The following is a 24,637-nucleotide window of genomic DNA, read 5'->3' as shown; positions in this document are numbered from 1 at the left end:
ACCAGGGGGCAGCGTCTGGGGGGTGATCTTGCTGTGGCCTTGACGTGGTTGGGGGATTGGCTTGGTTGGCTGGGCCCTGGCTGGGCTGGGGGCGGCTCTGAGTGAGCTGGCTGTTGGGGCTGGTTTCTCAGTAGAGGGGCCAGAGAAACCCTAAGACGAAACCCAGCAAAACAGATTAAAACAGAGAGGAAGACAAAAGCCCAGCAGAAAACATGAGAGAAAGAGAGAGAAAAACCCCCCAAAATTGGTTCAACCAGTGTGGGGCCAGGAAGTCAAGGCCAGTCCACCCTGAGGCCCCGGTGCAGGCTCACAGAGGCCACGGCTGCCCCAGGACTGCGGACTGCGGGGCTGAAGCCGGAAGGCGAGGGTGGAAAGGACCAACCTGAGCCGAGTGGATGGTGAGGAGTGTGGGACACGGGAGTGGGCGGGGCAGGCGTCCACAGCAAAGTCACCCGGCGGCGCCCCGAGAACCTGCTGCTTTCAACTCTTAGCTGATGTTTTCGACTGGAGGGAGGTGCTTCATACCTGCCCAGCCTGGAGGGTCTCAGAATCTGCTGTTGGATTTGGCCTCGGTTTGGCAAGTTAAGGCCCTGCCGGCGGTGGTGACGGTAGTGGTGGTGGAGAAGGTGTGGCAGGTGGAGGCCCAGTGCCACTGGAGCCACGGGCCTGAGGTACGAGGACAGGATGAGGCCCCCGGGGTCCGGGGGTGAGGCTGACGGGGACAGGTGGTGGCCGGGCAGCCACTACCCCAGGGCTCCCAGCTGAGCTCCAGGAGCCGCCTGTGTCTCGGCAGCCCCAGCATGTGCCCCAAGGCCAGAGAGGGAAGGGCTGACCAGAGAGGAAGTCTGAAGACCAAGGACTGGTCAGCGGGGCCTGGCTCTGGCTCCCGGGGGCAGAGCATCCGTATCCCAGAACGTGTCCTTTAGCCATGTGCCTGGACAGAGGAGCCCGACAACTGCCAGTTACTGCGTGAAGAGTCCCGAGGGCAGGCACTCCCATGGCTCCGAGCCCAGGGGTCCTCACAGCCGCCCACAAGGCTGCTCTGCCACCATGGCCGTTTCACGGAGGAGGAGGTGGAGGCCCAGAGAGGGTGGAGCGGCTGCCCACGCTCACACAGCGGCAGGGGCAGCACTAGGCCCTGGGCCAGATCTGTCTGGCTCCCTGGCTACACAACCCTGCCACATGGCCCTGGACACACAGACGTTTGCTTAGTTCTGCAGCGACGGTGTTTTCTTGCTGCCTTTGTGGGCTGTTGTCAAGTTGTGAAGCCAATTCCGGTCCCCTGGAGGGGCTGCCGCTCTTTCCTGGGCTGCGTAGGTGGCTCGCTTTGGGGCAGAAAGGGCCTCAGGAGGAGCCCGTTCCCGGCCCATGTGCCTTTGTTTCCCTAAGGTCCTCCGCTCCAGCCCTTGTGAAGAAGGGCAGCAGAAACAGGAGCAGGAGGGCGGCAGGGAAGGGGAGAGAGGAACAGTAAGGCAGGAAGGCACCAAGTAAGGTGGAGGAGCCTGGAGGGACAGTGTCCCAGGACGTGGGCCCTGCTCAGAGCAAGGGCTGGAGAGGCTTCTGCAGAGCGCCTGGGACTTGGTTTAAGCTGTCTGAGGCCTGGCAGGACAGGTCCCAGGGGAGAGGGCTCCCCAGTGAGAAGGGTCCTCCCACCCTACACCCTCTTTGAAAGCCGGCTGGGTCAGCATCGCACTCACGGCACAGCCCTGCTTCCCACTCCCAGGCGTTGCAGGGAGAAAAGATGAGCCAAGCAGAGCTCAGACCACATGGGTGGCCAAGTGGACCATGAACAGTAGCTCGAAAAGCACAGTGAAGCGACGGAACAGTGAAAGATGTGCCACGGCAGTCCGTGGGCGCGGACGCATGTAGGGGCATGGAGCTGACCTGGGCTTTGGGTGGTCAGTGAATCCAGGTACAAGCACGACCCGGGCGCGAGTCTACCCTGACCCCACCCTCAGCTCCAGGTGACTCTTGGATGCCACAGCCTGCAGGTCACCAAGAATGACGGCAGCGTCACCAGAGAGAGCTGCAGCCGAGGCCACCGGAGCCTCCCCTGGGACAAGGCAGGGCTTGGGGGGCTTTGCTGAAGCCCAGCTCAGGGGTGCAGCTGGGCCTGGAGGAGGAAGAGCGCGGTGGACACGCCAGCATGTGGGGCGAGGCCGACTCACCCACCCAGCTGGCGGCTTCGGCTTCCTCAGTCTGCCAGAAGCCCCATCGCTAAGTCCCTCAGGACGGCGGCTCCTCCTCCCCACAGCACTGCACCCGCAGCCCGCACCCCACAGCCCATCAGATCCTCACAGCAGCCCCGAGGGACCAGCAGACCAGGACTGATGAGGAAGCTGAGCTGGACGGAAGACAGGCCCTGCTCAAGCCCCACCTCCAGCCTCAGTGCGGACTCGGCGAGGCTCAGTGCCGAGGGGCTGCGCGCGCCTGACAGAAGGAGCTGACCAACGCCAAAGGCGGGACCCCATGGCCCAGGATCCCCACCCCAGGAGGTGCTGTGGGCTCGTCTCCAGTGACCCTGCGGGGGCACCACACCTACAACCGGCTTCCCTTGCAGGCGCTGCGGACAGGCCCACCGCCCAGTGGGCTGCAGCCAGACGGCAACTGCTCAGAGGACCCCCAGCTCTGGACAGTCACCAATGACGGTACAATCACCAAGTCGGCGCTGCTGTGCCAGAAACGGTTCCAAGTACTTCACCCGATTCCCTCATCATCGTCAACGGCCCCACAAGGTAGGATTGCTGTCACCCCCTTTGACAGATAACAGCAACTGAGGCAGAGAGGGTGCTGCCTGAATTGGGCAGCGAACCAGGACTCGGCCCAGAGAGAGGCAGCACCCCTCTCCAGGTGAGTGGCCCTCTCTGAAGCCAGGCTGGCAGTTCTCCAAGGCCCCAGACACAACAACTCACCAATGGAAGGTGGGAACCTGGGCTGGCATCCTCCAAGGGACGGGCCCCGGTTGTCACTTGCCACTATGCCGCATGCCCGCTGCCCTTCCTGCTGCCAGGCCGATATGCCCCTCCTGGCAGCAGCCCGGCCCGTGCTCAGGAGGGCTGTCAGGGCTAAGAACTGCTATATCTGTCTCAGGTACATCCTTGCTTGACTGCACCCTGATTTCTTTTAGGATCTGCTTAATGTGGTTCTGGCCTGATGGCCTCTACGACTCTGCTACATTTACTGAAGATGACTCACTGCCCGAGACCCAAAGTCTGCAGAGATGTTTGCGATCAGTCTGCACACAGCTCCTGAGCCTGGGGGCCCACGGCTGCATTTTCTGCATTGGTATCACGACGCATTCACCCGGCAATATAGTCAGAAGAGCAGGCACGGCCCGCCCAACAACGGAACCCCCAGCTCCTGCAGCCAGCCCTGCCCCAGAGCCGCCGAGGGCCACTGAGGCGAGTGCCGCAGGTCCTCCCGGTGCCCCCTCCCGCCGGGCGTGCCCAGAGCCACTCACCGTGGTCTCGTCTTCGTGGAGCACCTGGTCATAGCCGCTGAGCGCGACACAGAAGATGATGGCCGTGACGTCCTCGAAGCAGTGGATCCACTTCTTGCGTTCAGATCGTTGGCCCCCGACGTCGAACAGCCTGTGCGGGACAGGAAAGCTGGGAGTGGTGGGCAGTGGCGCCCAGGTGGGTGGGGATGCAGGTCAAGCTAAGGGGCAGGAGGTGGAGGGGGCTGGGCACGTGCCCCCAGCCTTCCCAGGAGCCCCGCTCCCGGTGCTCACAGCCGGACCACTGCCCTCCACGGGCCGGGGGCAGCCATCACTGCGGCCTGTCCCACGACTGGGCTGTGCTCACAGAGTGACTCAGAGACCTGCCCTTGCATCTCAAGCATTTTATTGAGGGGTACACCTCTGCCGGCCCCCGAGAAATGCCTCTGCAAGGCCCTCCTCTCAGGGTAACACGCACATCCTGTTCCTGGCTTTCTGGGCGTCTCTGTTCTTGGCTGTGGTCTGGGCAAAGTCCAAACCAGTGGGGAGGGAGGCAGGCAGGGACTGTCACCTGTTATGTGGAGGGAAAGTGAGCATCTAGGGGTTAAAAGCCCAGGGTACTGGCGAGAGATGGTGTGGCAGAGCCAGGGTCTGACCCAGGTCTGTCCACAGACAAAGCCTCTTACCTCTGCTCTGTGCCACCCCTCCCTGGCAAGGTGCCTGCCTCTCCCCCTCTCAGGCGCCATCCCCCAGGGGGCAGGAGGGCTATGGGAAGAGACCATCGGCAGGTGGGGTGGATGTTCTGGAAGCAAGAGGTCAATCTCACACCCTAACGCCCTGAGCGAAGGTCTGCAGCCTCCTAGGCCTGGGAACCCTCTTGGCACAAAGCTGCTGGGGTGGGTTGGCCCTGACCTCGTGTGCACAGGGACCCTGGGCCCTCCAGACAGAGGAGAGCAACCACAGGCAGAGACCAGAGTGGGTTCCGAGCAAGGAAACAGGTCTGGTTCCCGTCCTGTCACCGCCTCCCTTGGCTCCTGCTTCCACATCAGAAATACAGGCCCTTGGCCCATGGCCGCTGTGGCCCCTCCACAATGCTTATCCTCAGACTCTGCCTGCGGGGCAGCGCCCTGTGCCCCAAGGGGAGAGCGGGAGAGACTGAGGAGACTAGGAGGCGAGAGGTACCTTGTGGGGGTGGCTCTGCCCTCTGCTGCACTCCCCAGGTCCAGGGGAGGCCGAGAAGCTCCTGTGCCCAGTGTGGCTCCTACGGCCCTGCCAGAGAGGCTGTCCACCAGGCCCAGGGGCCTAGAGACAGAACCTTGGCCCCTCATGTGCACAGGGGCAGGGGCTGGGGAGGTGGGCGGCAAGCGGTCTGGTGTCCAGCCCTTCCAGGCCGGCCAGGGGTGGGAATGGGCCTTGTACTCTCCACCTGCCTGCAGTCCCTGCCCTTCTGGCTGTTCCTCCTGCTCTACCCAACACCCAGAGCCACACCTGAAGGCAGCAGGGGCCAGGACAGGGGCTCCCAGGCCTCAGTGCATGTCTCCACCCCAAGTGCAGACACAACCCGCCAGCAGGGCCTGAGAGGTCCAGCCCCATGCCTCAGGCCCTGTTCTGAGGTGCTCAGAGGCCCTGGGCTTGAGGTGTATTCTGGGCTTGGGGCAGCCTAGCTCTTCTCAGGCCTCAGTTTCCCCGTATGTACTGGGAGAGGGTGGGTCAGCTGATCCCTAAGCCCCTGCCAGCTCCGGAAGTATATGGGTCCCTGGGGTCTCACAGATTGGGCTCACCCACTCTCATTCCCTACCCCTCCCTACAAGGTGGCCTTGGAGGGGCCACCCGGGTGATCTGCCCTCCTCCTTACCCTCAGAAGTCACCCAGGGACAGGCTCCCCTCCTTTGTCCATTTGAACCCTCCCTATTCCTCAGACTTCCATGCTCCAGGACTCCTCTTCCAGGAAGTCTCCCTGCTCACCCCAGCCCCTGAACTTGGTGGAAAACAACAGACAGATACGATCCCTTCTGGCACCTAACTGCCTGTCCCAACGTGAAAGCTCCCCGAGGCAGGGTGACACCTGGGTGCTCCAGACAAGCTGCAGCCAAAGGCTGGCCTCTCCCATCTCTCAGCGCCCTCCCCAGGGCTCAGGAGTCTCCCTGGGCCTCACCTGAAGTGGAGGTTCTTGAATGTGAAGTGGGTTTCTACGATGCCGGTGGTTTTGACCCTGGTTCGGAGGATGTCCTGCTCGGTGGGCTGGTAGTCAGCGGCCCCGATCCGATCCAGGCTGTCCAGGTAGCTGGGATGGCAACACACAGGGATCATGGACCAAGTGCTGGGCCCTGCGCGGGGCATGCTGGGCAACCCCCTTCAGAGCCCGGTCCCGCCAGGGCCCCTCGAGGGCGGACTGGAAATGATGGCACCACCGCATCCAGGGCCAGATAGGGGTGTGGGGTGGGGGCGGCGACTGGGGAGGAGCCTCTGTCCTGGCCTCACATTCTCAGAGCCTCTAAATCAGACCAAAAGGGGCTAAGCACACAGTTCCAGGTACACTCAGACAAGATCAAACTTTCAATGAGACTAACACGTTTATCACGCTGTTGTATCATTTCTTCATCTTAAAATAATAACGGCCAACAGTTAGGCTCTATTCTTTACATGTGGGATTATGTTTCATCCTTAGTTTCTGAGTTAAATGTGCTATTTTATACATTAGAAAACTGAGTGGATGAAGTAAGTACCTTGCCCGGCTGTGAGCCAGGGCCTGACCTGGACATCAGGCTTGAGTCCGTGCTCTAACCAGTGCTCTGCAGTGCCTCCATGAGGCCCTCTGAGCATCTGCCTGCCTTTCTCATCCTTCCTGAGAGTTTACCAAGGGGTCTGTGCGCATGTTCCCATTTGATGCTCTCAGAAGGGAGGCTCAGAGGCCACACAGCCGGGCAGTGGCTGGGCCTTGCTGGGACCCAGGTCTCTGGCATCAGGGCTCTCTTCCCATGCCACCACTTGCTCTGGAGACAGACCAGGCTTTTGCACTTCACCGCACAGGCCAAGCACCAAGAAGAGCTTTGGGGTCTGTATGGGTTAGGTTTGAACCCAAAGTGAGGGTGGGATCCAAGAAACCAAGAGAGAGAAAGTTGGGCCAGGCCTGCGGGAAGATTCAGTGATCCACAGGGCCGGCTGGGCCACCCATTCCTCGGGCCTGGTGGTGGGGAACCACACACACCCCATGGGGGAGGAGACCCGAGCGTCCAAGCCACAGGATGATGTGGGGTCCCAGCTTGCATGTGGAGGGGCCGTGCTTCCTCAGCACTTGCCCCAGGACCTTCTGGGGGCCGGCTCCCTGGCTTGTGGATGTCCACGGGGCTGGGAGGAGTGGACGCCTTCACCAATGAGGGTGTCCACCGGTAAACCAATAACCCAGGCCTGGCTCAAATCCTTGTGAGAATCTTCCCTAGGGAAATAAAACCAAATGGTGGGTTCCCAGGCTCCGGGAGGGTAAGCTTGAAGTCACACTGCTAAAAGGGGACACTGCTAGGACTCCAGCCTGGGTCTGCCTGACTCCAGAGCCTGTGCTCTTGGACAGGCCTCCAGGCCTCCTCGCATCTGTGGAAGGAGGGGGCTGGGGCTCCAAAGCAGATCTAGAAGCTCTGGCTGCCTCAGAGCCTCTTCACCAGGCCCGTGGGTGTGGGCTCTGGTCTCTGCCTGGAGCAGGCCCTCCTAGCTCTTCCCGATCCTCCTAACCCCTCTGTGCGTGACCCTTTCCTGCTCCCACTGCCTCTGCTGGGAGCCTGTGCTGGTTTCAAAATGACCCCCTCCTGTCGTCTCCAGCTGGACACCAGGGCTGGGGAGCCTCTGTTCTTGGCTCCCCTATCCCAGCTCCTTTAGACAGACAAGCTGGCCCTCTGTCTCTTTGTGCTGGCTGAGCCTCACGCAGGGAGATGGCCATCGGAGGGAGGGTGAGCAAAGCAGAGTGTGCACCTATCGTAGGTTCTACCTACCCACTGTCCCAGTGAACAAGACTGACAGACACGACCTTCCCGGAGCCTACGTTTGTGTGTATATGTGTGTGTATATGTGTGTGTGTGTCTGTGTGTGTGAGAGAGAGAGAGATAATTAACAGGTAACTAAGATATATACCATGTCAGGCGGTGGTGTCAGGAGGAAGGAATTAGGCGATCGATAGGTAGTGGGGAGGCCTGCTGGGGGCTGCTATTTGATACAGGATGGTGGGGGAGGCTTCTCGGGCAGAGTGACAGTCGAGTGGAGACTGAGGGGAGTGAGAGGGAGCCTCCCGTGGTCCAGCAGAAGGCCCCGCAGGCGCAGAGGCCACGCCTGGAGTGGAGGAGGTCGCGCAGGCACCAGGAAGCGTCCAGGACGGTGAGGTAGGAAGCACAGGTGTTGGAGCAGGTAGCAGTGGGACTGGAGTGGGGTGATGGAGGCGAGGGAGGGCCAAGCACATGGGCCCAGGGGTCACTGCAAGGACTTGGGCTTTTGCTCTGAGTGAGATGGGAGCTCCTGGAAGGTTCTGACCAGAAGAGTGTTGGACTAACGGCTCTGCTGCTGTAAGGAAAGCAGCTGGGGAGGGAGGAGCAGGGAGCGGGTTAGAAGTTGTTGTAATCAGTGAGAGGTGGTGGCGGTCGGGCCACAGTGGTGGCTGTGCAGGGACGAGAAGTGGGATATGGAGGGAAGAGCTGGTTAATCCCTTCCGTGTGGTGGAGTGAAGCTGCTCGTCGTGGGAGGAAGAGTGGCGGCGGAGCAGGTCTGGGGGGAGGGCGGGAGCCAGGAGTTGAGTGGCCGCGTATTGATCTGAGATGCGCAGGGATGTGCAAATGGACACTGAGTGTCAGAACTCAGGAGCGGAGGCTGGGCTGGTGGTTTAGATTTGAGAGTTGTCCTGGTGCATGAGGAATTTAAAGTAATCAGGCTGGAGATCACGCAGGCGCTCCGTGTGGACAGGAAGAGCTGCCAGGGCTGAGCTTGGGCCTCCAGAGAGGGGACAGGGGCGGGGGAGCAGTGAGGGGTCAGAGAAAGGGCGGCCAGTGAGGAAGGCTGGGGCCCGGCAGCCGAGTGGATGGCACTGCCAGGAGGTCAAGGGCTGCTGCCAGCCGCGGAGCTCGGGCAGGAGGAAGACTGAGCGGGGCCTGGACCGGCCTTGCCCGGGCAGTCTTAGGGGGTGCAGGAGTGAACGCCCGGGTGGTGGGCTCCAGGGAGAAGGGGAGGAGAGAGCACTTGGACAGCAAGCACTGACATTTAGTGGGAACTGGGTTTGAGAAAAACCGACCCTAATCGAGCCATGGAACTATCTTTACAGCCCCTGCTTGGCTGCGCTCAGGTTTCTGGGTTCCTGGGGCCTGTCTCAGAGCCGTCGTTCAGAGGGGAGAGGGGAGAGCCAGCCATTTCACCGAGGCCCGGGGCGCACCAAGAGCGAGCCCGCCCAGGCCTCCCCTCGAGCCCTGGTGCCCTCGCCTGTGAAGTGCGAGGCTCTGGGCCTTGGGGAGCCATTCACACAGGCTGGATGTACGGCGCCCCTGGCATCGTGCCACGAGACAGCCCTCTTAGGCCTCCCTCTCCCTTCTACTGCAACAAATCTACTGTTAACTGTTTTACATCTTGGGCCCAAGATTTTGTCAGAAGAGGAGATTTAGCTGCTAACACAACAACAGCAAAGCAACCGTGCACCAGAGAGCAGTTAAGGTCCTTCTAAACCCGACTGTCCAGGGCTGCCTCCCTCGCCTGCCGTGGAGCTCTGTCCTGGAGACAAAACACAGAAGACCTAACCCTGGGTGACAGAGCAGAGTGCAGTACTATCACCTGGGCAGTGGGAAATCTGGAGGGAGGCAGGGATGAGAGAGAGAGAGAGAGAGGGAGGGAGGGAGGGAGGGAGGGAGGGAGAGAAAGCGGATTTCCTCAGCTTACCTGGTGGGGAGTTGACAAATACTGACTCCAGTTTCTTATTTTAAATTATAAAGGTAACCACCGGAAGAACTAAAAATAATCCTGTAACTAGCAAAAAACTGGGAGTGGAAGTGGGGAAGAGAGGTGGAAGGAAGGAAGGTTAGCTGAATTCCTCAAATTTCATAGCTGGAGGTGATTAAATAACTTTTCAAGTTGGGGAGTCAGGTTTTTCTGGACAACACTGGAATAAACAAATGGAAATAGTTCCAAGTAGGAGGAGGAGAGGCCTGGCAGGAGGAGTTTATTGTAAATAGTAATTTTATGCCTTTCTGAATTGTTTAAAATTTTTTTCATAATGGATTCATGTTACAATTAGTTAAATGGGTAAAAATTTAAGTGGGGAGCACAATTTGATGCCCTGAGGGACCCCAAGGGTGGTGGGGGAATAAGAAGGCCCTGGACTTGGGCCAGCAGCCGGCAGGGAGGGGGAGCAGGGAGGGGGACTCTCCGGCCTGAACGGCTCAGAAGAAGACCTGGGTCAGGTCTGTGATTCAAGTGAGCACACGTAGCTGTGGACTTGAACCTCCGGGCTCACACCCCTGCCCACCCAGGTGTCCCTGCGGGCTCATCGGCCTGGGGCCTGGGTTGCTACCACCTGGGACTCACAGGACCTAAGCACTTGTCCCCTGGACCATCTAGGTGTGCAGAAATGGGAAGATGCTCTGGCCTTTCTGGAATCTCAAGTGTGTTAGCTGTCATCATGGCCACTGGAAACGTCCCAATATCCATTAGTGAATGCTGTTTTCTTGGCCCTAGCCTCTGCTACAGCAGCATCGTGTAGACCAGGGTTTCTTAATCTCAGCACTGCTGACATTTGGGGCCAGATAATTCTTTGTTAAGGAGGCTGTCCTGTGCATTGCGGGATGTTTAGTGGCATCCCTGGCCTCTACCCACCAGACGCCATAGCACCACCCTAGTCAGGACAAGCAAAGCCTCCTGGGGGCAAAGTGGTCCTGGTTGAGCAGCACTGGTGGGGACAGCTGAGTCAGATCAGTGTCAGAGCACACGTGTCCTAAGATAGAGAGTTTAAGCCCAGAGGCTCCCACTGCAAAGCTGGGCACAAGATTGCAAACGTGGGGTGCGTTTCCTGAAAGCTAGGGTGCAATCCCAACGTCCTCAAGACGGAAGACATGTCCCCAGCCAATGTAAACCATCCCAGGGGTCTGGGGCCTCTGATCTCAGGGCCAAGGGCCTGTCCCTTACAACCTCAGAGACACTGGAGTGATGAGGCAGCAGGCAGGCCTGTGGTCCTGCTGTCACAGCGACCTTCAACCCTCTCTGGCTTTCACTGCACCTCCTCCCCCCACTTCACCCTCTCTTCTCCCCCCTTCTCTTCCCTTCTCTCTGTTCCTCACTTCTTTCCTTCCCGTTATTTAGTTATAACACAGTGGCAAAGTATGTTTGATTATTTATTATATTTGTTGGATGGCTTACATATTCTTTATTTTTAATTTTAAAGATAGAGGAATGGAAAGTTTAATGTCTCTAAAATAAGACAAAATGGCACCATATAAGTTATTTCCTGCCTATACGGCTCTTGATTTGTACTTATGGGGTCAGGGGTTCTCCAGGAAGAAAAAAAGTCGCCACACTGAACACCTTCCTTCTGGGGTGCCAGGTCCCAGCCCTCTGGGAGCCCCGCTGTTGGCTGTCTCTGTGCCTCCCGCCCCAACTTCTTCCTCATCCTGGGGTCAGGAGGAGAAGCCCCTTCCTGTTTGTCCCCGAGCCTATGGCGGAACATCTCACAGCAGTTCAGACCCGGGCCCAGGATCCCTCCACCCACCCCTCCCACGCCCGCCTCACTGCCGGGCTCACGGCCCCCCTCCGGCCGGGCACTCACTATTTGGCGGAGTCGTTGAGCTGATACTCCCGAGACCTGTTGAAGCACTCCTGGATTCCTGAGTCGCCCCACAGTCGCATCATGGCGGAGAGCAGCTCTGCAGAGAAGGGCTCGGTGTCCTCCATCCGACTCACCACGTCGCACACCATCTTGGCGTCGGCCTGTGAGGAGAGAGGGACAGTGGCTTTGAGGCCTCGGTGGGGACAGGAGCCCTGGCCAGGCACTTCCCAGGGCACTGGGACAACGGCTCAGCTCTCGGCCTGGTCAGGAGAAGCGGGCCACCAGCTGAACACCCCCTGCATCTGGACACACGTGCGGGCCCTGGGGGACGAGCGCCTTCAGGGCCTTCCATCACAGGGACGTTCTAAAGCGCAGTTTCCAACCACGTCCCACGCGGCCCTAGGGTCTTCTGTGGGCAGGAGCGAGAGTGTGAGGGGTCTGTTCTCCACCCTCCAACCCAACCAGAGTGCCTCTGCTTTCATCTCTCTGAAAACTGGAGTTTTGCATAGTATTTGTTTAGGGAAAAAAAAAATCAATGCTCTTGGTTAATGTTGTAATTTTCTATACTTCTCACCCAGGTGGAGTCAAGTCCGTAGAACTGGGCTAGATCAGGGAGCGGGGCATTTTGGTTATTTGGGAATTCCAGTTAGCCCGGGGACTGGACCCCAGTGGAGCTGTACCTCGGGGTGGGGGTCGGGGGGTGAAGAGGTTGGTTCTCTCTTCAGGTGAAAATGCCTGGTATCAGTACTAAATCTTCAGAGCTTATGCTCTTGGATGGCCCAAAGTTAAAACTTAATTTTATTAAGTTTTAGTTACTTATTTGCCCTTGACTTGTGGCCTACTTTTCCCTGTGGGCTGGGGGAGTCCAGACAAGAGAAGGGTAAGGGCTGAGTAATGAGACAGGGCCCTTTCTCTGCCCCCTGCCCGTCCCCCTCTGTGTGCTCGAGGCTCACACATGGAGGCTGATAAAAAGTGCTGGAACTGCGTAAAAAGTACTCCATCGTTAACAGGTACTTTCCCCCATCCCCTCATCCTGGATACCAAACAGGCTCACCCATTTTCAGACTGCCAGTGAATACATGTAACACTAAAACCAGGAAGGCAGTGGTCTCTGAAGACTCAGAGGCTCTTGGCAAAGCCATAGGCTTCACATCACCAGCACCTTGCACATGCACATAGCACTTTACAGTTTACAAAGGACGCTCCTGTGCACATACACTATTTCCTTAGAATTTCGCAGCCACCTCCTGAAGGAGCTGTGGGAGACTGCGTTAATGGGCCTGGGTCTTCACCTCTGCCTGTGTCCGTGCCCTTCGCCCTGGATCTTTGCAGAATGTATTTCCTGCTATTGACTGTGAGCGTGGCATGGGACTTGCTCCAGCCCCTAGAAAGATGTGAGAATTCCGTACCCAGCCCATAAGAGGCCTTGCATGTTTCCACTTGTCCTCTTGGGCCTCTACCATCACCACGTACATGCCCAGGCCCTCCCATTCATCCCAGGAAGAGGAGGAGGGGTGCACGGAGCAGAGCTGAGCCCACCCTGGGTTTCTGATCCCCAGCTGAACCTCTGCCCTGTGACAAGAAATGACTGCTGTTCTAAGTGACCGAGTCAGGGGAGGCTTGTTAGACGGTACTGTTGTGGCAATAACTAACTAGTACAGAGGTCACTGTGTTACTCCCCATTTTACAGGTCAGGAAACTGAGGGCCAGAGAGAGGAAGGTGCTCACCTACAGTCACAGGTGGTAAGTGGCAGAGCTGACTCAAGATCAGGAGTCTCCGACTCCAAGGCCAACCTCTGATCAGACCCGCACGTGCTGAGAGCAGCCACTGACTACAGCACCTGTGATGGCAAACGATGCCTGACGGAGCGAGGGTCCCCACCGAGGGGGACGGGCATTAACCAGATGGTCTGCGCTCCATCTGAGATGTGAGATGACCGCTGCTTCTCCTGTCTGGGTTGGAGCAGGTGGGTGTGAACCAGGTGCTGCTGTGGAGCCCGTGCACACCAGGGGCCCGCCCTCAGGTTGCCCCCAGAGGCCTCCTGCAGAGGGACTGCTTCCTGCCTCTGTCTGGCTGCGCGGTTGGGGAGTTAGGGCCCAGGACAGACAGGGGTGGGCGAATACCCCGGCTTCCTTGCCCTCACAGGGAGATAATTCTGAGACGTGTCTGAGTCTCTCAGAGGATCTGAGCCCCAGCTGCCCAAAGTTGCAGCCCACCCATCGCTACATCCTTTACCCCTTTATTGTTTCCCTCCCTTCCCTGTGTCACTTCCCTTCTCCCTCGGTGCTTCCTGAAATGATCTCCCAAATAAACTCCTTGTCTCAGGGTCGGCTCCCGGAGGAACCCAACCCAGGACAACAAGGTGTCTGCCTGAGCCCAGGCACCCGGCAAACCCTGTCTGCTGAGCCTTCGCACAATTCTCTGGGTGACGCGGCCTTGCTCAGACCACTCTCCTGACCCAAAAGCAAGGAGGCCGCCACCTGCGTGGCCCCTCTGGCCTGCAAGCCCCCAGCGAGCCCTCTCTGCCTCTGCCTCGCGGCCACTGCCTGCCCAGGCCCCACGCTGCAGCTGCTGGGCACTGCCAGGCGACAGCAACAGGGAGAGAGAGGTACTTGGGGAGCAAGGCCAAGCAAGGAGTGGGCACGTGAGCACGCTGGCCCTCACGTCCAGGTGCCCACAGTCCCGCGGGGCCCAGGCCCGGTCAGGGGTCTGGAAAGGCAGGTGTGGGAAGCCAAGGCCTGAAAGGCGATGAGGCGGCTGCTGGGCATGTGACCCACTCTGGGCCAACTGGTTTTTCCTGGGGAGTTTTCAGTGGGCTGAGCTTAAGAGGATGTGCCTCAGAGTCAGTGCTGTCACCAAGATCATGTGCCACCCACGGAGAAGCCCATAGGAATGAAGTCACCAGAAAGAAGCGGGAAAGCATCAAGGTGTTCAGGCCTCCTCACCCTGTGTCCTGGCCCCTCGCACACACCAGGCCCCAGACAGGACACGCAGCACTGAGGGAGGCAGATCCAGGGGGCAGAGTGGGCCCCAGCTCGTCACCTGGGCTGGTCAGTAGCTGCAGCACTCCCGGGACCCCTCCTCCAGCCGCCTTCCCCCTGGTTTCAGCCTGCATGGGCTGGAGCCACGGTAAGACGGAGCCCCTGGGGGGGGCCAGGAGTGAGGCACACCAGGCGGCCTTCTTCCTGACCTCACGGGCCCTCCAGAATCGGGGTCTTGTCTTCATGGGCACAATAGTTATTCCCAGACGACTACTCCATTCTCAAGCTGGTTCAACCCCTCAGCCCTCCGGCTGAGGCCAAGGAGAGACAGACGCCCCAGCCCGTGGCACGTGGTTCAGGAAGCGAGTGGGAGGGGCTGGAAATCTGCAGGCGTCCTTTGGGGTGGGAGAGACATGAAGGAAAGAGGTCAGCGCCTGGAAGCCTTGTGGCGGACGACGGAAGGTTCTGTAGGAAGGTACGTGGGTCCAAGGGCCCCGTGGAGACTTTTCCAGATTTGACATATGCAGTTAAGTAGCTATTTACATGTCAGAGCCTGTCTACTGCAGAAGGTGGATGGGAAGCTTCCAGCAGCTGTGTCCCCTCCCCACCGCCTGCCCTGGGAAGGAAGCTACCACTGGCCTGCAGGCTAGCAGGCCAAGTCTACAGGCAAGCCCAGATCCAGCTTCCCAGGGACAGTGTGCCACAGACCCCAGCCCTCGGGTTCCTGAGTCACCCTCAGCTGACGCAGAGGGCTGCCCACCCAGACAGCCTGACCTCCCAGGTTCTGGGCCTCAGAGATGAGTGTCTTGAGCCTCTGCGCCTCCCCTGGGGGCAGTGACTTGGGAAGCTGGCCCTGGGGCCTGGGCGTTGGGTGCCCCAGGCAGGCAGTGACTCAGGGAGGCAGGGGTGGGGAGCAGGGGTGGTACCTCCACCTGGGGCTAAAAACAGGCCTGTGAGTCAGGGGCGGACAGGCTGATGCTGCTGCGTCTGAGCGCCTGGGTGACCTCGGGAGATCTCGGTCCTTCCCTGGCTCTGCGCGCTGTCCCATCTGCGGTAGGCGGGGGTGAACCCGGCCAGACTCCCAAACTTCCTCCTCTGGGCCCACCTTCAGGGCTTCTTCTAGATCTGGGAGAAGGGAGTCAGGACCTGAGTGGCGGGTGGAGCAAGACTTCCTGCTGGGTGAGAGACACTCCACTCTGAGCGCCCGAGAGCCACAGCGAGGGTGTCATTGTAGACCACGGGCCTCCACAAAGCCGCGTGGGACTCCCGTCTGTTCCTGTGCCTGACCTGGAATTCTGCGACTCCCATTCCAGCGGGACGCACCGCACAGCCAGGGGAAGGCTGGACCAGATGGTCTCCCGGGAATTCGCCAGCGGACGGCCCCGGGGTCTGGAGCTCTCCCCCCAGCTCCGTCTCATCAGCAAGTGTGGTGGTGGCGCGGGGTGCGCCCCGTGCTGGCGGCGCCCGCCCGCCCTGGCTGTTTCTCTCCCGTCTTCCCGGCTCAGTGTGTGGCACCACCATCGGCCCAGCTGTTCAGCCGCTGAGACTAGCAGCCACCCTTGGTTTTGCTGCTTCCCTCCAGCGTCCGGTGTCCGGGGGTTTTTCTCCCAAGTCTGTTTTCCGTCAGTCCACTTCTCCCAGCTCCTCTCGCACATTCCTGCGCCCAAGCCACCGCCATCTTTTTCCTGGCTCCCCCTTCTCCCCTCCCCAGGGCTCCCTGCCTCCCTTGCTTCTCTCCAGTCTGTTCCTCAGATAGCAGCCAGCAGGAGACCATGAGTTTCCTCCTAACATCAACTTTCCGCTTCCCCTTCAGAAAAAGAACGCCAAAATTTAACTGGGTACCCTGACATCCAACTACAAGCCTGCATTCCCTAATTTTGCTTGCAGCTAGGTGTGACAATGTGAAAGTTGTACGCAATCAGAGGTAAGCCAAAGTGTAGTGGGGTCTTCGGAAAAGTCTTTTTAAAGGGAAGGCGCACCCTTTTCTTCCCCCTTCCTCCTTTCTGAAGCCTGGAACTTGGATGTGATGGCTGGAGCTCTAGCAGCCAACTTGAATCATGAAGACAAGGTCTACACACTAGGGATAGTGGAAAGGTGATCTGAAAACAGCCTAGGTCCTTGACAACTTTGTGGACATTCCATACCATCTGGACTTCTTTATTTTCTACATTTAAAATAAACATCTGTTTTATTTAAGTCATATTTTCCAGGTCTCAGATATTCACAGTCAAACCTAATCCTAATGGATATAATAATTCTTCCTGTCTCAACTCTTTCAACAGCTTCCTTCATTCCTAAATCCCAAACTCCTTATTTTGGCCTCCAAAGCCCATGCCTACCTCTCTGTCCTAACCTCCTCCCACCTTTCCCTCTCACGGGGCTCCAAACACAGCCCTTCCTTCTGCTGCCCCAGGAACCCAGGGTGCTCTCACCTCAGGGCCTCCGCCTGCCCAGATCATCCTTGACCTGGCTCTTCGCCACCTCAAACGTCACTTCCTCAGGGAAGCCCTCCTCGATGCCCCCAGGCAGAGTCTGTCCCCACAGTGCATGGCCCATGTCATGTCACAGCTGGTGCTGTGCCCGCTCCTCAGGCATCCTGATTCTTCACATTACCCAGGTCTTGCACGGTGCTTTGTGAATAGCTGGTGCTCTGCAGCATCTGTGAGATGAATGTCCTTGGTGTGGCCCTGATTTCTCACTGCATCCTGTCTACCCCCTGACTCTTCTCATCTTGTCCATTTCAACAAGATTTGCATGTAATTTAATCACGACAGCCACTCTCCAAGGTAGCCATCCCATTTAACAGATGGAAACTGAGGCTTCGAGGTGAGGTAAATTGCTCAAGACCATGCAGCTGGTAAACAGGAGAGCCTGGACCCAAGGCTGACCTTCTCTACTGCGCTCCAGCCAACAGCCCTGGACTTGCATCTCAGACAAGGCCTGGTCACCTAAGGCCGAAGCTGAGGACTGGCTGGGGCCCAGCCCAGCCCCTGGCAGAGGAGGGGGAGACGGGTGGGAAGAGGGGTAGGAAGGGTCAGGCTTGCAGGGAAGGAGGGGCCTTGCCAATTTGCCATGGAGGCCTGTGGGGAATGCCAAGCTGGACCCAGTGCTGTGGGGGCCAGGCTCACAAGCAATTAACAGAGCCAGAGGAGGCCCTTGTCTCCTTGTCTGCCTGCCTTCAGGGACCAAGGAGACGGGGCTCACCCTGGGCCTGACCTTCCCATCCTGGTCTCCTTCTGGGCCAGTGGTGGGGGGCATCTTCTGACACTTTTCCTCTGCTACAGCCCCCATGGTGCTGCCACCTCTTGCTGGTCAGAGCACGCCAACTGTCCGGGCAACACGACATATGACAGACCACACGCATGGACTGGGGGCAGACTCACCAGGTCTGACCTGTGGGGCTTTACTCAGCGGAGAACGCGGCGGCTAACTTCCGGAGAAAACCCCCCACGCTCCCAGCCAGGCAGGGCTGCAGGAGAGACGGCAGGGAGCAGCTTCGAGGGGGCAGTGGAGAGCCCGCCCCGACTCTCTGCTCAGCCCTGTGGTGGACGGCTGCCCTCTCCACTTGTGTGGCTTCCACTCCCTTGTTTTCTGGCACCAGAGCCCCAGCTTCTTTGAGGGAAAACACCCTTTCCTGACTCCGTGTGAGCTGTTTTGGGGGCTGACTCTGTCCCCTGTTCCAGCGATGGACACACGGTCTGGGCCTGGTCAATCCATCCCATTGGCCTCAGTGAACAGTTTGGGGCGGACAAAGAATCCATATTAACAACCAGCTCCCACTGCCCCAACCAGCCCCAGGACATTTGTATGAACTATTAGGACAAAGAGACTCCCACAGGGAGGGCCCACCTGAATGTGGAGCCATTACGGAGGGAAGCAGAGCTGAGAGAGGGACACACCCTGAGTCACGATAACATGTCAACACCTGGATCCAGCTGTGCCTGCAGCCTCATATACCTCTAGCTTTCCAGTCACTTAAGTCAATCAATCCCCTGACTGTTTTTAACCCAGTTGAGGATATGTTTTTGTTTGGCTGGTTTAGTTTTGCACTTGCACCCTAAATAGTCCTGACTATTATACCTCCTGGTCTGCCAAGGCCAACTTCAGGCCTACCTCCTCCAGAAAGACTCCGCCCATTCCTGCGGCCCACACAGTTCCTCTGGCATCTGACACCCCTCCTCTCTTAGTGTCTGGACCACGCCTGGGTCTGCACTATGTTTCCTGTGTGAGTGGCCTCTCTCTCCCATGGGACTGTCAGGGCACGGGGTGTGCCACGGGCTCTGCCACATCTGGGCACTAGCGGCAGTTTGGTGGGATTCCGTAGACAGTCCCAGAAGGAGTTTAATTAGGCTGCTCACTGACACGTGTGTCCAGCAGGCCCTGCACACTTGAGGGGTACAGGACATTCTTCACCGTGTGGCACGGTCACACAGCATGCCCGGCCCCAGACACTAAAGGCCTGTGCCCCAATTAGTACCCTCTTTCACCACTGCCCCCCCTGCCCTGAGGCCCCGCTGCAGATGAAGGGAGAGCATGACCACTGCACTTCCTCAGAGGGACAGGCCTGGGTGGCACAGGTCCGGCGGTCACCAAGTGCCCAGAATGCTCCTCTTGGCCTTCCACCGCCCACTGGGACTGCCCATGCTCTGACGTCCAGCCCCGACGCCACCCACCCCTCTGAGGAGCCTCCTCCAACGGCCCCCTTGGGTCACTCCCTGCTCAGGCTTCCTCGTGCCGCTCCGGGCAGCTTTCTGGGGGCTCAGGCCACAGATGCAGGGGCCACCCAGACCCGGGCTCCCCTCTGGGCTCCCACCTGGAGCAGGGCCTTAATCTTTCTGATGCTCAGCGTCCTCTCCTGAGAAATGGGGATGACGGTGTCACCATCCGTCACAGGGCTGTCTTGTCAGCTCACAGAGGACCTTAGCACAGGGGCGGCATGGATGGGCGGGCTGTGCCACTGCCCCACCTCCCGAGCTGCCTGGGAGGCCACAGAGAGACGAGGAGGCCAACCTGCTGCCCTCGTGATGTCGGGGGCGTGGGAAGGGGTGGGACATTTTGGGGTGTGGCCGGGACCATCCATTTCTGAATGTGAGCCGCAGGCAAGATGCCTTCCTTATGGGTTTAGGATCAGGAGGCTCTGGAGAGGCCGTGACCTCTCATGGACACTCACGGGATTCTTTTTACCATGTCAGTGACTTAAAAACAGCATTAACTTTTCTTTTCATTGCAGCCAGTATGACCTTTCTGGTTAAATGGTATCTTACTCACAATGTTGACGTATAAATGGCTGAAGTTGCTCTAGGCAGAGGTGAGGTTCTTTTGGGGAACCCCCTATGAAAACCTTTGCACCATACCCATGAGCATCTGGAGAACGGGGTGAGCAGGGAGAGGAAGGGGCATGCGGAGACAGGGCCCAGGGATATCTCTAGAGTTGGGTGGGTGGGGAACTCAGCACAGGATGACTCCCAGAAGTGGGCTGCCCTGGGCCACTGCTGGGGAGCAGGGTGCCCAGGGCGGGGGTGAGGGTGGCTATGCCCCTGAACCAGCAGTACACAGGGGTTCCTCACTGTGGTGTAAAGGCCAGGGGCCTCCTGCCATGAGGACCTGTGCTGCCGGGGACCGGCCACGAGTGTGCGTGGGAAGTAGTACCCGAGATACAAGTGACAATCAGTGGGACTGCCCACTGGCATCTAGGAGTCAGGGGCTCTGCTTCCGGTCAGCCAGCTCGTCCTGGGAGCCAGAACCTTGCCCTCCTGCCCGCCCCGGCTCCCACCTGCCAGTGCACAGACAGCCCCCCTTGCATCCACTTCTCCTGCCTAGCATCTCCTGCTCACCCTTCTCAGAGATGTGGCTGGTGCCTCTGCCACACCAGGGGTGGGTGTGGGCGAGTGGTGACCAGGGAAAGCTGGCATCAGCCCAGCTGAGCCAGGGGCAATGAACGCCACCCGTTCCCATTCATTGCCAGGGACTCGGAAGTGCCCAGGTGTGCTCACCCTCTGAAGCTGGGGCAGCTAACGGCACTTTAACACCTGGGTCTTCAAAGCTCTTCCCTTCTCTTCAGGGCAATGTGGACTCTTCAATACACAATCAGCGGTAAAGAGGCTTGGAGCTAAAACGTATAATTAAGAGCCTTTTCGCTCCCAAGAGATGAGATGCAAAGGAGACAGTGGGGAAATGAACAGGAATTTTCCGTCAGGTGACTCAGGTTCAAATCCTGGCTCTGCAGCTTTTTAGCCCTGTGACCTCAGACAGACCACTTCACCTCTCTGTGCCTCTGCTCTCATGAGTGCCCACCTCGCAGGGTTGTTTGTGCAGATGAGACAGGCCAAGGATGTGACACAGCTTTGCAACATAAAGAGCCCTGCAAATGTTAGTTATTATAAGCAAAGATGAGTCCTTCAGACACAAACAACAAGCTGACATAGAATAAGCCTGCTCTGTACGAGACTTTCCAGGCAAGCATGATCATCTTGATAACAATAATCACGGTAATTATAATAATAACCCCTTCCATGTGAGAGGGCACTTTGGATCTTTCCGAGTTTTCCTCCATCTCTACACACACACACACACACACACACACACTCTCTCTTTCTCTCTCTCTCTCTCTCTCTCTCTCTCTCTCTGCCTAGCCCCGGGCACTGTACTTGTCACGGCCCCCGCCAGGGGGAAGGAGCGCACAGGCCAGTGGGGGAGGGAGCGTGAGCTGGACAAGGCAAACCCAAGAGACCAGGCAGAGCAAGGCCAGGCCCAGTGCGCACAGCCGCCCTCCTTGGCTGCCAACCCCATTCTCCCAGGGGAACAGCAGAGAGACTCCAGCTGCTGGAGGCCTGGCCTGGGGCTGCATTTCCCGCAGGTGGGGAATGGCAGGGGGGCATTCTGGACACAGTAACCGCCAGACCCATGCCACCCAGGCTTGTTCCTGAGGAAATGCACGGGTCATGTTCCCTCTCACACACAGGGGAGCGCCCCCACGTCCTCTGCAGCTAGCCCTCAGATCAGTGGGGGGCAGGAAAGGGCCCACTCCCTCACCCCTCAGGCAGAAGCCTGCTTTCCTGGCCCTGGGCTGGAAGGGGGGTCCATAATTGTGACTCCCAGTGGAAGTGGTGTCCCCAGGGGCATTGTAGGCATCTGTGAGGTGCCTTTGTGAGTGGTAATAACTGCAGCACAGGCATTTAGTGGTTGGGGATGGGGCATGCTTGGGGCTCTTCCTTCACTTGGGCTTAGGGGTCTAGCAAGGCCTGTCAGTTCACAGGGTCTCTGTGGGGAGCCGGGGGACCTCAGAGGTCTACCACTTGCCTCAGGGAAGGGAACCTTCCTGGTTCCCCAGAAAGATCCTGCAGCAAAACCAAGGATTTGGTGCTGTTTTCAATCTTGCCTGCTTTCAAATCTGCCCATCCCCTCTCCAGCCATCCATCCACATATCCCTCTATTACCCATCCAGGATATCTCCCTACCAAACACCATGCATCCACCCACCTAGCCATCCTCCCATCCATTACGTCACCTACCCACCAGCCACCTTTGTTCATCCATCCACGCACTTCCACACCCACCCACCCATCCCTTCACCGCCCTTCTGTCCTTCCCTAGCATCTGTCTATCCCTTAATTATTCACTAGTGCACCCATTCCCTCCATTCCTCTCTGATCTATCTAGCCGCCTACCTGTTCACCCACCCATTTACTCATTTATCCACTGTACACCCACTGCTGAGTGGGGTCTTGGCCTTAAGAGCGTCATGTTTGGCATAAAGAGAACATATTGCCTGAATCTCCTCAGCCCGTGAGCTGGTGCCCTGAACACATCAGGGGAGAACTGCCCCCCTGACTCTCCCTCCCCCTGTCCCATGACCCATCTTTGTCAGGGGCCTGTGGCCTTGTGAAGGAAGGCTCTCCTAAGATCTCCAGCTGGGTTCGGACAGTAGTCCAAACTCTCTGGATTCTCCAGGGATTTGTCCAAAGCCCTTCTCTGTTTTGGGCCCAGGCTGCCTTCTGTGAAGGTGGAGAAGGCTTGTGTTTTCTGAAAGATCTCACTTTCTGAAGGATCATACCCTTCTCAGCCTCCAAACACTTGGATCTTCCAATCGTTCAGAAGCAGCCTTTTCTGCTGGCTTACTATGCATCTCCAAGAACCAGGGGCTAGGGTTGACTGTGGCCTGAGTCCTCTGAGGCCCTGTCACTGGTTCCAGCACTTGCCATAGAGAAGTTTCCACTTGGAAACCACCTGTCAGCCCCTGCAATTGTGTGGTTTCCCATCCCTGGCCCTGGCCCGACTTAAGCAGAAACCAGTGCTAGACCAGTGAACATTCCTTCACCACAGGCTGGCTGAGCACCTTCCCTGTGCTGAGCCCCCGCTGGGTGCTGGGAGCAGAACAGCCAGCAGGATCTGGACATGCCCTGCCCAAGCCTGCCGTTCAGAGGAGCATCAGACACATCAGCCACCAAGTGTGGAGTCAGGGAAGGCTCCTCCGCCGAGGCAGCCACTGAGGAAGGTCTGGGCCTCAGGGAGAAACTGGAGTGTGGGTGGGGGATGTGAGAGGACTATGTCTGGGAGACGGGCAGGCAGGGGTTAGCTTGCCCAGAAGGCAGGGCACAGTCTAGACACCCGTCCTCCCTGAAGAAGGAATTAAAGGGGGAAGGGCAGAGACCCTAGGCAAAGCTGAGGGTCTTGCCAGGAAGCAGCAGGTCCTGGAGGGTGTCAGATGCCCCGCTAGCCACCCGCAGGGCCTGAGGACAACGATGGGGCTTGGAGGTCCACACAGCCCTGCGACATTAAACTAAGAACAGCCACCCTGCCTGCACAGGTGGTCCACCTGTGTGAACTTGTGCATCTCCAGGGGCGAGGGCTCGGAGGCAGCCTGGGTCCCATTGTCGGGCAGCTCTGAGGGTGTGGAAAGTCCTCCCATGAGGCCTCACAGAGCCGGTGCTAACACTCCCTGAGTGTGGGGCCGGGACGTTCCCTCTCTCCCTGTGGTCCCCAGGCTCCCGGCTCTCAGGGTGCCCCACTGCCTCCTGTGCGCAGGGCTTTCAGCCCCTCCCCAGCTCTGCCCTTCTCAGATGAGGCTGCTTCACTTCCTGTGTCTCCTAAAACCACCCTGGCAGGGCGTCTCGTGCCAGGGCCGGGCAGGGAGGCTGGCAGAGAGAGGGCAGCAGTCAGTCCACAGCTTCTGCATGGGAGATGCCCAGGCCAGTGCAGAAGGGTGTGAGGGCCCATGGAGGCTGGCTCCCCAGCCAGCTCTGGCCTGACAGAGTGCAGAGGGGTGTTCTATGTGGGTGACCGGCAGAGACAGGGGGACGCGGGATGGGCCCTCGGGGGCACTGGTGTGTTTATGTCACCAAGGCTTCTGATCCCTCAGATCCCAGAGGACGGAATGCGAATGCCTGCTTGTCCAAGTTCCAACCGTCATCCCCTTTGGGATAGCCTTACGTCGCGTCACTTTCTCTGGGTTCCCTTCTCCCCTTGGCGGGTCCAGACCTGCCAGCCTATATCTTCTGGGCGTCTATCCTAGACAGGGGCATGGTAGACAAGTGAACCACCAAGCAGGCACTATTTAGTCAAAAGTAAACTTTAAGGTGAATGGGACAGAAATTTCCAAATCCGTGGTGCCCTTGCCCTCTGCCTCCTGTCCTCTGAGCTCAGTGTTCCAAGACAGGAGAAAAGAACTAAAATTGGACAGGCTAAATTTCTAAGAAATGAACAAGGGCAGAATGAAATTACCCACACAGCGCTCAGTCAAAGGGAAAGAAAAGTGATAATGGCCAACCTCGGCTCTTCAGAACATGAAGTGAGGATGGCGAATAGTTTAGAGCTGCCTCAGATGAGAGATATTAGCAACACAATTACGGAAGAGGAAAGATGGATGCTGGAACAGACACACATGGCAGGGGGCTGGGGGGAGCCGGGCAAGTCCTTAAGATGCCGGCTTGGCTGATGGGTGCCTCTCCTTAGACTTATTCATTGACACCCTTCCTGTCTCCTTGTCCCCTCATTGAAGACATCAGTTCCTGCACCATGCCTTAAAGTGATCAAATACTGTTTTTGCTTGAACAGGAGCATGTCACCCTGCTTCGGGGATCTCAGGGACTCAGCCTGGAGCAGCGCATCAGGTGTCAGAAGACTTGGGATTCGGCCCACGCTCTGCCTCTGACTGGCTCTGGGACCCTGGGCAAGTCTCATCTCCTCTTGGGGCCTCAGTGTCCCCAAATGCACCAGGAATGGGTTGGCTACATCAGTGATTCTCAACGGGTGGTCTGCAGACCCCTGTGGGTCTCTGAGGCCCCTTCAGGGGGTCCACAAGATCAAAACTGTTTTCATAACAATACGAAGACGTTGTTTGCCTTGCTAACTGTTAACACTGGCACTGAGGGTGCAAAAGCAATAGTAAGTAAAACTGCCTGGCCCTTAGCGGGAGGTGGTGGCACCACACTGCACTAGTT

At 58.3% G+C, this 24,637-nt stretch overlaps 1 protein-coding gene across 3 annotated transcripts in view; it reads right to left on the bottom strand.

The window, feature by feature from the left end:
• The window catches only part of GNAO1 (G protein subunit alpha o1), a 171,568-nt gene that overhangs the window by 16,858 nt on the left and 130,073 nt on the right, over positions 1-24,637 (bottom strand). For all 3 annotated transcript variants that reach the window (XM_058527848.1, XM_058527846.1, XM_058527847.1), the window contains exons 4-6: positions 11,217-11,377; positions 5,592-5,720; positions 3,461-3,590 (exon numbers count right to left, since the gene is read on the bottom strand). In XM_058527848.1, coding sequence (XP_058383831.1) covers positions 3,461-3,590; positions 5,592-5,720; positions 11,217-11,377 — 420 coding nt within the window. The remainder of the gene's footprint in view (positions 1-3,460; positions 3,591-5,591; positions 5,721-11,216; positions 11,378-24,637) is intronic.

This window comes from Diceros bicornis, chromosome 32, assembly GCF_020826845.1.
Source record: "Diceros bicornis minor isolate mBicDic1 chromosome 32, mDicBic1.mat.cur, whole genome shotgun sequence".
Taxonomy (NCBI): domain Eukaryota; kingdom Metazoa; phylum Chordata; class Mammalia; order Perissodactyla; family Rhinocerotidae; genus Diceros; species Diceros bicornis.
This window is presented reverse-complemented; position numbering and strand designations above follow the sequence as displayed.